Source organism: Penicillium longicatenatum (assembly GCF_028827895.1).
Source record: "Penicillium longicatenatum strain IBT 33135 chromosome Unknown contig_7_segment0_segment0, whole genome shotgun sequence".
NCBI classification, from domain to species: domain Eukaryota; kingdom Fungi; phylum Ascomycota; class Eurotiomycetes; order Eurotiales; family Aspergillaceae; genus Penicillium; species Penicillium longicatenatum.
The window spans coordinates 994215-1011966 of NW_026643124.1; the positions used below are offsets into that span (position 1 = coordinate 994215).

The window sequence follows — 17752 nt, forward strand, 5'->3', positions numbered from 1 at the left end:
ATAATAGAAATACTCGATTTTAAGCTCCATTCGACTAGCCAACCGGTTAACTAGAAGCATAAGAACGACGATCTAGGGCGCCACTAAAATGCTCGAATTGTGGTATCTAGGGTCATAAGAGAACGCATTGTCCAAATTTGATTAAATAGCTTAGATACTTAATATTACGTTGTTTTGGTTAAATTATACTGGTTTAATTATCATAATTTGGTTGGGGTGATCCGGCCGACCGGGATGATCCGCTCGGTGGTGAATTACGTTAATATTTAACTTTATACGCCTACCCTACTACTATCTTAAGGAAGCGAAAGTAGCGTATAGGAGCCTAAGATACTATTAAATTATAAGTAGCTCTAGAAGTAAGCTTCCTTAATTAAAAAGCTCTTGAATTAACGCTCTAGGAGCCCTCTAAGTCTATTAAATTCCGCTATAGATTAGGTACTAAAAGCTTATTAAATCACGATATAATTAACCGCTTTTCTTACTTAAGAAAACGAGCTTTTATATACTAGAAACTAGAAAATTAAGTAAAAAAAAGTAAGGTCTAAGCTCTAGATAGCTTATTTAGAGGGCGTATCTATCGCTAAGCTTAAAGAGCTAACTAAAATTACTAGAAAAGCTCGATTTAAACCTTAAAATAGTAAGCTAACTAGTTAACTAGGAGCATAAGAACGACGATCTAGGGCGCCACTAAAATACTCTAAATACGGTATTTAGGGGCATAAGATAATATATTATCTAAATTTAGCTAAATAGCTTATATATTTAATATTATGTTATTTTAGTTAAATTATATTAATTTAAATTATCGAAAGTTAATGGGGTGGCTTAGATAGGGGGGTGGCTCGCTTAGGGGTGAATTACGTTATATCTCTTCTAGTAAGGTAATTATCTTATTATAAAGGGTAGGGTAGACTAGGTAAGAACTAAGAGGTACTATGGAATATATATAGATTATATCCTAAAATAATATAGAAACTAATCCTTAAGGAACTATAAACTCTTCCTTAAGAATCCTAGGTATATATAGATAAGGGCTAGAACCTTACTTAAGTAAATAGACCTATTTCCTAAATCCTAGTCTTATTCTATAGTTATTATATAGTAGATTAGGAAAGTCTTAATAAGAAGAAGATATAGGGGGGATTCTCCTATAATACTTATATATAAAATAAGTATAAAGCTAGAACTATAGGTTCTAAGCAATAATATATAATTAAACGTAAAGAGCTAAATATATATATAATTGTCTGAGATTGGCAGGGTAACTGGTTACCAATCTCAGGGAATTAGATCAGATGAACAAGGCAATGTGGTCAAGCTGAGCTAATTCAGGGTCTTCTCAGGAAATTCTCAGGATAGAAAGTGGAGAAGAAATTGGCGTGAGATTCAAACTATTCTGCCGAAAATGCGAGAACTAAATACCTGAGATTTAGAGAAGAAATCAAATAGAATAAACAAATCAAGTAAAATATCACATGATATGACATAAATGAAATAGCGGAGAATTCCGGTAAAAAAGTGCGAACTCAGAGAACACGTAAGGACTCCATTCTCTGACATACCCCCCTAGATTTAATAGCATGTTAAATCTGCATATTTAGTAAGCAAATCCCATAAAATTTGTCAAATTCTGGAATATAACCAAGGAAATATAACGGGTTAAACCGTCAAAATTGACTAGACTGGTTAGATATGAGGTGCTGCACGTTGACCATACTAAGCTGTTCTACGAAGCGTTGTTGTTGTTGGGATGAAAGATGCTTAGTTAGTCCATCGGCAGGCATCTCTGAGGTTGGAACCCACTTAATTAGTAAGTTTCCATTCTGGACTTCTTGACGTAGCTAGTTCTGTTGAATATCTACATGTTTTAGCTTGGTCTTAAATATCGAGTCCTGCTTGATAAGGAGATCGACCGTTTGCTGGTTGTCGCATTGTAGGACAAAGGGCTCTTTAAGATCGAACTTAATTGATCGAAATAACCGTTTAATCTAATATAACTGTTTAGCGGCTGCTGTTATGGATAGAAGCTCGGCTTCGGTTGTTGACGTGGTAACAGTGCGCTGCTTACGCGATTTCCAGTCAATAGCTCCACCATATAACGAGAAAATATACCCTTCTGAGCTCTTTCGATCAGGATTATCCGCAAAGCTGGCGTCTGAGGTAGCCTGGAATAGCTGAGTAGCTGGCTTGCGCCCATTAAATTTAATGGTAAGGTGTTTCGTCCCATATAGATATTTGATGACGTGATCTGCTGTAGCAACATGTGACGCACGTGCCTTGGTTAAGAACGTGGATAGAGCTTGTGATGAGAAGCATGCGTCTGGTCGTGTGGATATGACGTTAAAAAGAAGGCTTCTAACACGCTGTTGATATCCGTTTAGAGCGGCATGTGATAGAGGTGGTTCAGTCTTAAATTCCGTTAGTCTTTTAGACGGCAATGGGGTCTTAGGTGCGGTATATCTAGTGAGGTTAAAACGGTGAGCAATTTTGTCAATATATGCGTCCTGTAGGATCCATAATCGACGAGTTGCATGTTCTCGGATAATTCGCATCCCGATAAAATGAGACAATTCTCCACAATCTTTTATCTCAAAGCGGTCATAAAGGAATGACCTGATTTTCTGCGCTGATTTAGTGTGTTTCCGATGATATATTATTAGTATATCATCCATAAAGACCATAATGATCACATTCTGTCCTATATATAGATATGGGTCTTCCGAAATTGGGTTAAGACCACATGCTCTTAATGCTTCGCGGAGTTCTTGTTGCCATAGAAATGGGGCAATTCGGAGACTATATAGGGCTTGAAGAAGCTTTAAAACGTGTCCTTTCCGTCTAAATCCTGGTGGATAATGATAGAAAACGTCGTCTGTTAGCCGACTATTTAAGAACGCGTTGATAGCGTCTAATTGCATGGTTTTAAGGTCGAATGCGGCTATAATAGCCAATAGAATACGCAATGTGGTGGCGGCGAGCGTGGTGGCGCGCGTATCACGATCCTCTATGATCTGCTGGTCTCCACGTGCATATAAGCGCGCTTTGTGCCTTATAACGTACCTATTTGGGTCCGTTTTATAGGCGAATACCCACCTGATAGGTAGGATTTGGTGTGTTAGACACGATTTCTGTGGAATGGGTCCACACTTGATATGAGCCTGAGAAATGAGGTCTTTCTTGACTGGAATCTATGCTTTTATTTGTTCTAGCTTCTTGAATTCTACCTCTATTGCTTCTCTGAATTGGACTCGAAATTCGTGTGTTTTAAGGTTATGATAACCTTCTGGAGGTGGTGGAATATCCTTAATATGAGCCTTCTTTGGCTGGCTCATCAGCGCGGCAGAGAACGCCTGGATAAATGGAAATAGGGTAAGATTCGACTTGAAACGTTTGGTGTTATAATCCTCAAAATCCACATTATATGTGCTATCAGAGGCACGTTTTAGGCGGTTATTCACCACGTCTTCTATGGACTTTGAGTCGTCTGAATCATGGGCAGGATTGTCGTTGAATATTGGATATTCTGACACGTTAAATCGTGAATTGTTAACTAGGATCATAGGTCTCATTGCCGATATAGCGGGTCTATCCGCCTGGTTTATTTCGGCCGAAAAAGACGGTTCTAGGAGCTGGTTGATTTCGGCCGAAGAAGACGGCTCTGGGGACTAGTCAGGTGATCCCTTTATGGTCTCTGGTGTACGTGGAATATCGCCCAAGACCTCATCCTCCCCCTCAGAACGCATATCCTGCGTTTCTGCTCGTTCTGACGTCATATTTTCCATGCTTTCCACTCTCTGCTCGTCCTGCTCGTCATCTAGCATATCGAGATCTGTGATTAGAGAGTCAAATTCTGCCTCATCAAGGCAGTTGATTATAGATCCTGAATCGTCAAAAACCTCATGTTTCTGGCGCTCAATCTGGTTAGTTGGCTTGAAAAAACTGGTCTCGTCGAAAATACAGTCTCTTGCACGAATAACCTTGTTGCGGGATGGGATCCAAATTCTCCAGATATTTGAAGCCACATATCCAACTAGATAGCCAATTTGGGCTCTTGGACTAACTTTCTGTGATCGTATAGTCGATGGAATGCGCACATATGCCTTACACCCATAGACTCGGAGATTGGAAAGAGACGGCTTTGGGTCCATATATCCAGGTGGATTAATCCCAGTCTCCATAAGCGCGTCATATAGAGCTTGGTGGGGCGTTGCCTAATTCAGTCGTCTCATGGGGGTCCGATTTAGTAAATAGACCGTAGAATTCGCTGCTTCAGGCCACAGCGAGCTTGGAAGACCTGCTTTAATCAACATGGAGCGGTATAATTCAGCAATTCGTGCTCCAGCACGCTCAGAATATCCATTCTGCTCCGGCTAACCAGGTGGCGTATAATGGTGTTGAATTCCGAGTTGTATGTAGTTAATTTGGGTAAATTGTGATAAATTCGTGTCACCATCTGTATGGAGCACCTTGACCTGAATTCTAAATTGACGCTTTAGAAAGGCAATCTTGGCTCTTAAGTCGTCTGTAATATCCATTTTGCTTGATAAATTTGTCGAAATATGATAACTAGTCACGGGATAATATGCGTGACTGATATATTGCACCTGATTGTGAGTGCGCTGTATATGGGTGAGATCCTAGTGGATAGCCTTAAATGGGGACGTTCCGGTCGTTATGGGACGCCTTGATATCTGACGTTTTGCCTTGCTGAGCTGACACGTCTCGCAAATATGTGGAAATATCGACGTCTTGTCGATCTCGATGCTAGTTGTCGAATCCTGGACGTGCTGCACCACTTCCTTGCTTATATGACCTAGACGCTTATGGACGAGCTCCATGGTTGCCTTGGTTATATGGGGACTAGACGACGTCCCATAGGTAACTGGTCGAATTGGCAAGACGTTTGATTGTGCATGTGTGGTAGTTATATCAGGCTTATGGAGGCTGTCAATATGGCAGTTTGATGTGAGAAATGCGTTCTGAAACACGTTCTCTTTGTCCCATTTGACCAGCAATATGCCAGTTTGATAATCCACCTTGCATAACCAGTTGCCATTTTTGCCTTCAAGGCAGCCAGTCCGGTCGTTGAGATACACACCTGCTGCACGTGCACGCGAGGCGGAAATGAGGTTGACGTGGAATGATAGGGAATATGCAACGTCATGGAGGTCGAAGCGGCTATTTCCCTCGGTTGGCTGGAACGAGACTGATCCAACACCTAGAACCGGCGTTCTAGTATCTCCGACTTTGACGTATGTGCTCCGTTCTACGAAATTAGAGAATAGCGATCTGTCGTTGCACACATGTGTGTTTGACCCTGTATCAAAGGCCCAATCTGGATAATTCTGCGGTGTTGAAACGTGGTATGACGTCCGAATTGGGGTCTCTTGCGGTTGATTCAACCCGATCTGGTTGAATATAGTCAGCATGCTGACCGCGTTAGCACCCTGGATGACCCAATCCTCAATTTTCTGACCCTGAGATGGGCCCTGGATCGTCTTCCTCCACCGTTTTTCGACTGTTCTCCGGTGCAAGACGTCTCGCTGATTATATAGGAGATATAATGCTCGCAGCATCTCAAATCCAGTTGTTTTGTTAATCAAAAACTCCTTCATCGACCTATTGATCGTAGATTGTAGGGCAATTTCCACTTTTCGAATTCTCTCTGACACGTCTTTAACCTCTAGACGACGTTTGACTTGTCTATTATATAATGCATCGTCCACGTTGATATCCGTGATATCTGGTACCCTAGGTAACGTTGCTTGAGGTGCATTCTGTTCTGGATTGATATAATCCCATACAGTTTGCTGCTTAGCAAGACGCTTAATTTGGGTATACCAGAGTTGCCATGTGGTAGGACCCGTTAGGATCACATCTGTGGATGTAGACATGGTGGAAGTAAGGTCAAAATGAGGTCAAAGTGAGAGATATGTGAGAGATAAGTGAGGCTTGAAGGATAGGACGTGATTTTTGGGAGATTCGTATGGAGGATTCTGAGGATTCTGGACGTTCTGGAACGTTCGAGGATATGCAAATTGTCGAATTCTGAGCTTGACGAGCTCAATTTTGGCGAATATGGAGATGAGGTAGAAGAATATGATAGACAATATTGTGGGGTAGGCCCACAAGATCAGTCCGAGCTCCACCCGAGCTCCACCAGGTGGAATATCAGAATTCAACGTTGAATTCTCCACGGAATATGAAATAGAAAATATATGAAGAAGGAAGAATTCTCCACACGAAAATGGGGTATATATAGCAGGATATTGCCGGAATTTTCCAGCAAACTTGCAGAATTTTCACCCATAAATAACAAACATAAACAACAAATAGACAATTTATGTGTTTGTATAACATAAACACATAAACACACAAACACACACAAACACACAAACAACAAACAACAAACACATAAACACGTATAGATACGTGTAGGTAACACACACGTCACACGTGTGGACAGAGAACACAAATTCTGACTTAGAATTGCGTCAAAAATGGTGAAATGTGAAAATATCACAATTCAGAGGTAATTCTATGAGGCTCTAGCTGACTAGCAGGCTCAACAGAATAGAATATGAGATATCTCTAGACCAGAGACTATCTCGGAATAACCCACACGTATAGCTACGTGTGGTCAAAACGACCTAAATCGTGTCTGTCTGAGGTTGGCAGGGCAATTGGTTACCAATCTCAGGAAAAAACAACACGAATAGCGTCAAAATATGAGGATATTGTAGTGCTTAGAGAGGGCACACCGGGCTCATAACTGTCTGAGATTGGCAGGGCAACTGGTTACCAATCTCAGGGAATTAGATCAGATGAACAAGGCAATGTGGTCAAGCTGAGCTAATTCAGGGTCTTCTCAGGAAATTCTCAGGATAGAAAGTGGAGAAGAAATTGGCGTGAGATTCAAACTATTCTGCCGAAAATGCGAGAACTAAATACCTGAGATTTAGAGAAGAAATCAAACAGAACAAACAAATCAAGTAAAATATCACATGATATGACATAAATGAAATAGCGGAGAATTCCGGTAAAAAAGTGCGAACTCAGAGAACACGTAAGGACTCCATTCTCTGACAATAATAATTATTATTCTTATGTCTAATCCTTCTATTCCTATTAATAGAATATATCCTATTATACTATTAGGTCTATTTTATTTAAATAGATAAGTTAGTACTTAATTACTAGAGGTTAGACCTTATATAATCCTATTCCTTATAATACCTTATTATTAAGGCGTAGTTTTAGCCTATTACTAACTATCCTATAGTATAATAGAGTATTCCTTATATTAGTAAGTAGTAGGCTAGAAATAACCTTAGGTAGTGAGCCTCGGGATCCTATTTATATAGGTATATATATAGGATTTCTACTAGCTCTACTATTTGAGGTCATTCTACCGCCAAGCGCTTACCCTTTAATCACAAAGTACCTAGTGTTTACGTGATCGTCGTGCTTATCTCTTTCCTAGGTACTAGTTAGCTCTCTATTTCCTAACTATGTTATAGGCTTGGTAGGTACATGATATATATAATCTATTTTTAATAATATTTTTATACTAGGCTTTATTATGTAATTTTATAAGCTTTTTTGTATATATATACTAACGCTTACGCTTAATCTAATATTGAAAGTACGTTATATAACTTTTAATCAGGTATTTAATACTGAATATAGTAGATAGTAAGGTATTAAAGCGAGGTAGAGTATAAGGAGCCTCTATACTAGTAAAATTATATTAAATTAGGTTAATTAGATTGAACTAGTTATATCTAGGTATATTATAGAATTCTATAAATATAATATAGTTATGATATATTAGTTAATTTTATAAAATATAGACTAGTATAATATATTAAGACGGTGGTATATTATTTTTTTCTTAACGCTTAAAGGGGGTATATAGTTAATGATATCGAACCCCTATATGTTAGTATTCCTAATTTAGGTTAGCTATACTAATTTGAATGATTATATTATTTTGACCAATTTTTAACTAATTATTTAATTAATTAATTCTAATTACCTTATTAAGTATATATTGTAATCAAGAGATTTACCTTCAATAAGCTCTTACTAATATTTTAGTATTAGTATACTAATTCAATTTTCCTTATTTAACGTTATTATATTGCAATCTATAATCATAGAAAATAAAAATAATTTATTTTAGTAACCGAGCACTATAATAAGCTTTTTTAAATCTAATATATCTAGTAGCTTAATAAACTATACACTTCTTATGAATTTTCAGGAATTTAGTATTATATAGACTTAATTATAATATATATAGGTTAAGATCTAATAGATAGGATATAGGTAGATTAGGTTATTGAATATCTTCTAGAAGGCTTCTTCTAGATCAAATTAAAGTCAATAGATAAGAAGTATATTCAGTCTAAGGATATAGCCTATCCTATTATTTAATTTAATATACTTAGTTAATACATTAAGGAGTAATAAACTACATGCGCTACTATATATATTGGTCCTAGGCATATCAACCTTGAGGGTTGATATAGTGGTCTTTTTGGCCAAGCGGTACGATCATGTGACCTAGGAATGATCCGTAACACAATTTAACTAGTTCTTTAATATCAACCCCTTATAATTTTATGAGTAACCCCTTAAGGTGGATTAGCGCTTCCTTCTCTCCCTTCTTTCTTCTTCTCCTACCACTAATCCCCCTTATAATATAACGTCCTGATTCGTCTATCTTATACTTTCGACGTACTTATACGCTTCTTTCTTCTTATCTCCTCTAACCGCTTTAACTAGCACGTGACGTGCTAATAGCTTATAAGCCCTTATTTATGAGACTATTAAGCCTTATATTCTAGTAACCCCTAGTAACTAGACCCCTATCTTCTTAGAGGAGACTATTTTTCTTAATCTTAATGGAAAATCCCTCTAATACCCCTTATTTTAACACTAATAATATATATTAATCCCTTTCTCTTAATATAATACTATATTAATTATAAAATAGCCTAAGCTATCTATTTTATCTAATATACTAGTCTTAGAGACTTACTAATAAGATTAGACCTGGACATGACCCGCGGGTAATATTAAATTTTAGTCCCATACCCGGGGGTATTTTCTGAAGTCTAGTCCCATTACCCACGGGACTAAAAATTACCCGTTTATCCAGGTCTAAATAAGGTCAGATTATATTAATGATATATACTTAACTAAATTTATTAATACTTAGCTCTAAGATTATACTAAGTTTATAGTATTCGTTTTAATTTTAATTATTAATATAAAGGATTAGAAGAAAAGGAATCTACTTTTATAAAAATATCTAATAATATATACTATCAATAGTTATAAAGGAGGAGATAGATTAATATTTAATAGTAGAAATATCTATTATAATTATTAAAGATTTTATATAATTAATAACTACTCTTTACGAATCTAATATTTATACTAGAAGATAGAAACTAAAGCCTAATATTTCAATATATAAACATGGGAAATCAAAGAAGGCTAATATAATATTATAATAGCTATAATAACATACTTACTATCCTTTATGATAGATAATCTCTATATGAATGGTAATATTATCATAGGCTTTATTAATATAGTAATACTATTATCTAGTAATATAGATATAGATAACTTTTTAATTAATAATCTAGACCCTGAAATAGTCAATATTAGATATAGACCTTAATCTTTTAGCTAAAATACTCTATAATATATATTAATAGCTATTTAAATATATCATCCATTTATTTATATTCTAATAACCTTACTAAGTAATAATAGCTATAGTAATTATATATATTTAAATATAACACTTTTTAACAAGTAATATATTAAGAACTGAAGATTAAGATAAAGATTAAGAAAAGGTTAATATTATATAAATTTAGGCTAATAGAATCTTAATAGATATTATTAATCTTTATATCTATTCTTTATATATAAAGCTAAGCAAGAGCTTAGCTATGTATATTATAATATTTTAGAAGCTATCTTTAACTATAATTCTAGATCTAGTTGGTTATACTATTATAATTAGATACGTATTCTTCTACAGGAGTATACTATTTATGAGATATATAATATATATTATCATAATTATTAATCTTATAATAATTTCTATATCTCTGAAGATTATCTATAGATAACTAGCCTATATTAGAAAGCTAAAGTAATATATAACTTAATCTAATCTTAACATTGATAAAAATAAAAACCCTAAATTTAATCATGAAATATATAAGATTAATAAATGTAAGAAATATATATCTTAAGATCCATAGATCTAAGTAATTAAAATAATGTAATTCCTATATACTAAGTTATAAAAGATAAATTTAGTTAAGTAATATAAGATGTTCACTAATTATAATTAATAATTATTTTTATTATTAATCTATTAGCTATTTCTATATTGAGGATCTAGTCTTTAAGGAACTTACTTAGCTATATAAGTAGATTAAAAGGTTATTAGACTCTTATATATAAGAATAGTATATTAACAAAGATAAAGAGTTTCTAAAATCTAATATATAGGTAATCTTATTAAGTTAATAGATATAAGTCTTAGATATTTTATATATATCAGTAAACTAGACTAAGTAAGAATAATGGTAAATATTTAGTTTAAATCTCTAGAACTATAATTCTTAATACTAAAATACTAGGATAAATAAATCCTAAAGCTATAAGTATAATATATTAACAACTATTCAAAATTATATAAAGATACTTAATCATTTATGAAGTTATGATATATTATTATAAATAGATATCATTGACTAATATTATTATTATATTTATAACTTCTAATATTTAGAGGTATATATTAATATTATACTAAAATAAATTTTAAACTTTTAAAATAGAACTATACCTCTAGATTAATAACGGAATAAAATATAAAGATATAAATAATCATCTATACCAAATTTATAGTCTAAAGTTATTGAAAATAAGTATGAGTAAATATCTTATATCCTAGGAAGAGAAGAGGCTATAAACCTTAATACCTATTTTACAAAAAGATCTTATTTTTAGCTAAAAACTAGAGACTTATCTAAACTAATATCATTAAAGCTATAGATCTTGAAATTAATCTCTAGGCCTAAGCCCATCTCTATAAGCCTCTTGATTATTTCTTTTATATATTATATTCTTATTATTATTACTATAGATAGTATAATAGAGTTAGAATATATATTTAAGAAATAAAATAAAAGGATAACTATCTAGGATAGGAGATGAAGAGATATACTTATAAATTAAGAATAGACTATTAAGGAACCATAGACGAGAAGAGTAGTCATTTAGCTACTCTAATTACTTAATCTTTATATAGGAGGTACTTACTGAAGATAACTTTTACTTTCTAGAAGTAATAATAAGACTATATATTAAGAAGACCTTAGAGAATATTACATTATTATAATCTTAGTCCTTATAAATTAAAAAACTAAGTAATTCATAACCGGTTACTCTAAAAATACTAAGATAATCTAAATAGAGGGATAGGGGTTAATATAAGAAATACTTTAATAAAAAATAGTAAGAAATTATACAAATAATAGATAAAGTTTTCATCTTTATATATTATATACTTCTAATATCTCCCTAAATATACTAGATATTAGATAAAGAATATTTAGCTTAATTAATAAAGTAGCTTCTTAATCCTTATCCGTACTATCAAACACTATACTATTGAAGAACAGCATCCTTATATATTCTCTAATTTATTATTATCCTTTAATATTCTTCTTCTATGAATTTTACTTAAATTCTCCTCTAAATCCTATATATCTAGTTCTTACATTTTAGTAGTAATTGTCACACGCTTTGACCACTAGTGGTGTGCTGACCAAGCCTCCCGTCTTGGTCAGCCACACTAAAGTGTCATTTTTTACCCTTTTTGAGCTTTTCCAGCGTCACACCTTCTGTATCTATTGTATAAAGTGGTTTTCCATCATCTCCAATGACCCAGCTATCAGAATCCTCAATTTCTCCGTTTTCGTCCGATCTTTGTGGAATTGGGACCAATTCTTTTGCAGCGGCTCGGAGCATGCGCATATGGTCCAACCTTTTCTCCTCCTCGTCACGTCTCCAAATTCGCCGGTTGGCATCTAGAGGTGTTAAAGCAGTAAGGCTTGATAGCTGCTTTCTAGACCTTTTGGTCTGAATTGGACGTTGACGAGCTTGAATTGAGAGGAATTTCCTCTCAAGCTCATTGGTATACTCTGTGTTGATAACTTGGCCTATCTGGTAGTGCTTGAAATCGCGTTTTAACCGATTAAGCTCTTCGGTCTGATCTTTCATTTCGTCCGATATTTTTCCAATACGCTTTTCAAGCTTATTTCCCACATAATTCAGCCTTTCAATTGTTCGAGGTGGTGAATTAATAGGCGAAGAGTGTGGTTCTGGTGTGTGGCCTAAGAGCTCGAGAATTGGGTCATTTTTATGCCTTTCATCCCATCTTTTTTGTATTGGTCCGATCATAATATTAGGATTAAAAGGCCAAATTCCAGTATCTCGAAACGCGCTCTTAATAATTCGTGGTTGGAATGATTTCTGTCGGATTGAAGTGATATTTTGAAGGAATACCCGCTTTGCTGAATCGGGCTGGAACCACGCGTTTGTAAGCGTATTTTCCTTCCGAAAATATTGTTTTAAACTCAAAAATGGCTTTTGGTCTAAAGGTTGAGCAAAATGAGAGGTATGGGGTCGAAAGCTGATTGGGATAATTCGGTGATTTTCGTAAAAATCGAGGAATTCAAACGTAAGGTGGGATCTATGCCCGTCGAAGAAAAGCACGCGTTTTCCATTAGTCCCAACGCGATTTTTCGTGTTTTTATGGAATAGATGAAGCTATTCTAGGGCAATTAGATCAGACGACCAGCTGTTTAGAGAGACTTGGATTTTATAGTGCTAATTAAGCGCTAGATTGTCATGGAACCAGTCCTCCATATGCGTCCAACCTTAGAAGATCAAATATGGGACCATAACCTAACCATCCACGGCAATACACTCAATTAAGGTAATAATTTGACCCCGATCGGTCGAAGAGAGCCTATCTAAGCTATATTAATAGCGCGTCACGACCTTTTAAGCTCGTCCTTAACCTAATTGGAACCCTATCTCGTCGAAATTGTAGATATTTTTGGGACTAATACCTTTAATCCAATCTCCAACATAGTTAAACCAGGTTATAAGACGTGAAATATCCTCTGATTCTAGCCTATTTTTATCTATAGGCTTCTGTTTAATCCAAAAGAAGCCTTCTGGAAGACGTCGGACGAATCGGCTAGACCACATCTTGCTAACCAGAGGCTGGTTAGAACGTGCTAAAATTGAATTTACGCAACGTTCAATCTCTTGGAGCGTACAAGGCGCCCATAGATCATCAAGCTGCTTAATATATCGGATTAAAGCAGCTTCTTGCATCATATTCAGCGCTCGTTATGGTGATATTTTCGTCTTAACTTTTCCGCGTGCGTGGAACCGACGGAGTAGCGACCGATATGGAAGGCTAAACGACCGGGCTAATTCCGTTATATTAGGCTCATTTTGGTCGGATATGGTAGCTAGGGCTTGCTGGTAATGTATTTCGAGTTCAGATGGCATATTTAACGTATTTTGGTAGAGAAATGGGATTAAAAGGGTAAAAAATGACACTTTAGTGTGGTTTGACACTTTAGTGTGGCTGACCAAGACGGGAGGCTTGGTCAGCACACCACTAGTGGTCAAAGCGTGTGACAATTATAGTTCTCATTCAACAACTATTTCTTCTATATTTTCTATATCCTAAATCATATTACCTTAATTATGTAATCTAATTCCCTAAGATTAGTACTTGATCGCCTTACTAAGTTTAGATATATATTTTAGCGTCTATGCCTTATAATATATTTTAAAAGCTATAAGATTATAGGCTATATCTCAGATACAGTTTTACTACTGCTAATTAAGGTTTAAAACTTTAAGTAATGAAGTATTCATCTTTTTATAAACCTGTTTATTTTTCTAATTTTATCGGAACTTATTTATCAGTATTAGCTATTTCTCCCTAATATCAAATTTTAATATATATAGTAGTATTATTAAATCTTAGATAGTTATATTATATAGTAGATCTTTAATAATAGTAATAGATATTAGGTATAAAGCTAATGAGTTCCTTTATATATATATTAATTATAAAGATAGAGAGGATATTATATATTATTATGAAAAGAATTAGATATTTATATTGATGTTCATTTTAGATTATCTATAAAGAAATCTTAATAATGTCTAATAAAAAAGTTAATGAATAAATAATTAATAATATAAATTTAACTTATTACTCTTAAGGTATTATATAAACCTATTATATCAACTTAATTATCAATATTTTCATTCTTTAAATATAATCTAGAGGCTATCTATTGTTATAAACTATATAGATAATTAAGCTTCAGATAATATCTATATATATATACATAAGATACTATCTATATAATCTAAAAGTATCTTAAAAGCTTTTATAATATCTTTATTCTAAGATTATCTTATTAATCCTAGAGATTTAGTTTTTATAATTAGAATCCTAAAGCTAATGTTTTAAAATAAAGATTATATTGATTATAAATAGATTATTATGAATTTTATGAGTTTTATTATAATATTTAGTAAGGTTATATCTTATAAAAATTAAGTACTTCAAGTATTTCTTTCTTTTAAAAACTGTCTTTTATTGAAATTAGTACAGTGGCGTTGGTTTAGTCTAAGACAACCTATCTTTACCGCTTTTACCACCGCTTTCTATATTGAGTTAGCCTACCTGAGCACGCGTCTCAACACGCTAATATAAACATATATCATACGTTCAGACACGCCTTTCAACCCCTATATTATATGATTTAATATGATATGCCTCTAATTCGCCGTGATCATATAGCCGCACGTCATCATAGATACGAACTTGCTCCATATAAACGTACTAAGCTTATCGAGCTTAAGTTAATTAGATAGTCATATAAATAGATACACAATCGATATCCCTTAATTCCAATCTCCACAATTAAGTCCACATGGCTTAGAGCTCATCAGAATGGGCCCTCGCAAGAGGCTTTGCCTTATTCTAGCCAACTAAAGAAGCTTAATAAGGAGGATAAGGAGAATATCCATTAAGCAATTAACGACAATCTATAGGTTAAATATGATGATCTTCTTACAATAGTTAACCATAAAGTTTATCGACAAATAATTTAGTCTTCTTCGCGAAGAGAATCTACGTAAATAGCTCCGTCTTTAACGCCTAAAGCTTACCAAAGAGTAAGCTCAAAAGCGGTTTAAATAGGCTCAACGAGTCCAGGATTATAGCTCTAAGAAGTGGATAAGAATCTTCGAGTCTAACGAATCAATAATTAAAAGAGGTAAAGGTGCTCGCCGGGAGTATACCTTTAACCGACCCTCGACTCAAATCGCACTCCAAGATATCGACGCAGTTGATTGTCATAAGGGTAAATCGCAAATATTTTGGGCTGCTTTATCAGGAAGTAGTCGACGGACAGGCCTCTCCCCCTTTTTAGAGACCCGGATTCACCTCATAGAGGGCTTACTCAATGGGTAATCCTCGAGCTTTACCAACGAGTCCTTCCAACTTTATTAAATAGAGTTGATGGCGCTATTTTCTAACAAGATAACGCTTCTATGCATACCGCACACGTTATACGTGATTGGTTAGCGGACTAAGGCTTTGAAATAATGGCCTGGCCCCCTTATTCACCTGATTTAAACCCAATTGAAAACGTTTGGTCGCTCTTGAAGGCAAAAATCTATGAATTACACCCTGAAATCAGAGGCATGCCAGACAACGACGAGACCATTGAATACGTTATTTCTGTGGCTCAAGAAGCTTGGTAGTACATGGATATAGATATGCTTGGAAACCTTACTATAACCATGCCTCATAGGGTGCAACAGGTGCTTAAATATGAGGGCTGGTATACTAGCTATTAGATATGTAGGAATTTAGGGGTTTTTGACTGGCAGAAAACACGGTCGAATATAAGGCGGTAAAAATGGGTTGTCTCAGACTAAACCAACGCCACTATAAGATAACTATTTTAGATATTTAAGAAGGTTATTATAGATCTTAAAGATAACATAGCTTGAGTTATCTTTACTTTTATATAATACAGTAATAAAATTAGAAAATAGATGGATAATTTAGAGAAAATATTTAATTTAGCGCTATTTATCTTTACTAAAAGAGCGATTTCTCAACTTAATTTATAAAAAATTTATTAAGTATAGTTTATAGTGATTTTACTTAATAAGATATAGAAAGAATTAGATTTAAGAATGAATATTTATAATCTAGGTAAGAATAAGCCTTAATATTAATACCTAAAGAATAAGATATATTTTATAATTTCATAATCTTATATTATATAACTAATAAGGGTTTAAATCTAAATAATTATAATAATAAGTCCTTATAATAAAAGAAAGATTATATGTTATTAAAAGTATCTATAATCTCTTATTTATTTTATTATATATTTCTGAAAACTAATTATAACTTATTACCTAACTACTTATAGTAATTTTATTTTTAGATTAAATTCTATCTTATTAAAGAGCTATTTTAGACTTAACTAGACTATACAGATTATTTATAAAACTTAAATAATTATTTTATCATCTTAAAGATTAACTAATTATACTAAATCCTAGATATAAAAACTATACTATATTATTACTAATTATTACTAGGATTTAATTTATAATATAATAGGGTTTATAAGTATTTCCCTAGTGTGGGTCTAGTTAGTTTACCCTAATAACTACTATATTTTTTTTCCTCTTATAGTGCCCTTATTAATTTAATAGAGATTAGATCTATAAGAAAAGAAAAGAAGACTAAAAGCTAAGTTAACCCTTAATTAATATACTATCATTTTATATATATATATATAAAAATAGCGTATCCTAGATATAATTAGCTAAGGATTTTAGCTATAAAATGATTTATAATATATTAAAATACTTTAAAGAAAAATAATATATTATTTCCAAGCCTTAATCAAGAAGACTAAAGATCTTTATTACTAGATCTTATAGCTTAGTCTATATAAAGATTTATATAAACCTATTAGATAACTTTCTATATATATATTTAATTACTTATTTTACTTAATAATTTAATAACTTTTAAAGATATTTAGTCTCTTAAAGTAGTTGTTAAAATAGAAATGGAAGTTTCTAATCTTAAGATCTCTTATAGAAAAATAACACTATTATACTTAGAAATAGCTTTAGGTTTAAGGAGAAACTATAGTTTAAAATTAGATCTTTTTAGATAAGTATTTAGTTTAGTAAATTATAAATATTAAACTAATATAGTACTAGAGGTTTATATCTAAAAGATATTGTTAAAACTTAGTAAACATTAAAGTCTATATTAAGGATATTTTATAAATAGTTTAGGGCATAATTTAGCTTAGAGGATATTTAGAATTAATTATTATAGAATAAGATATAAGAGAGGGTTCTTAGGAAGGATATATAGTAAATTTATACCTAGATATATTTAAGGAAAATCCCCCTTTAGTCTATAAGCTTAGAAGAGTCTTTTAGTAAGATAATATAAGGATCTATATTAAATATATAATAAGAGACTAATTTAAAGAGTATAGGATTTATATTAAAGATTAGCCTATATACTTATCTAATTTAAATCTTATTAACCCTATCT

General features: G+C 33.2%; 1 protein-coding gene across 1 annotated transcript; it reads left to right on the forward strand.

The window, feature by feature from the left end:
* Positions 1-15208: 15208 nt before the first annotated feature.
* Positions 15209-15622, forward strand: N7484_010644 (uncharacterized protein; the record flags this gene model as incomplete). The annotated part of the gene is given in 3 exon segments (XM_057121031.1): positions 15209-15228; positions 15242-15284; positions 15350-15622. 3 exon segments carry the CDS (start codon positions 15209-15211, stop codon positions 15620-15622), a joined length of 336 nt encoding a protein of 111 aa, XP_056966785.1.
* Positions 15623-17752: the final 2130 nt, after the last annotated feature.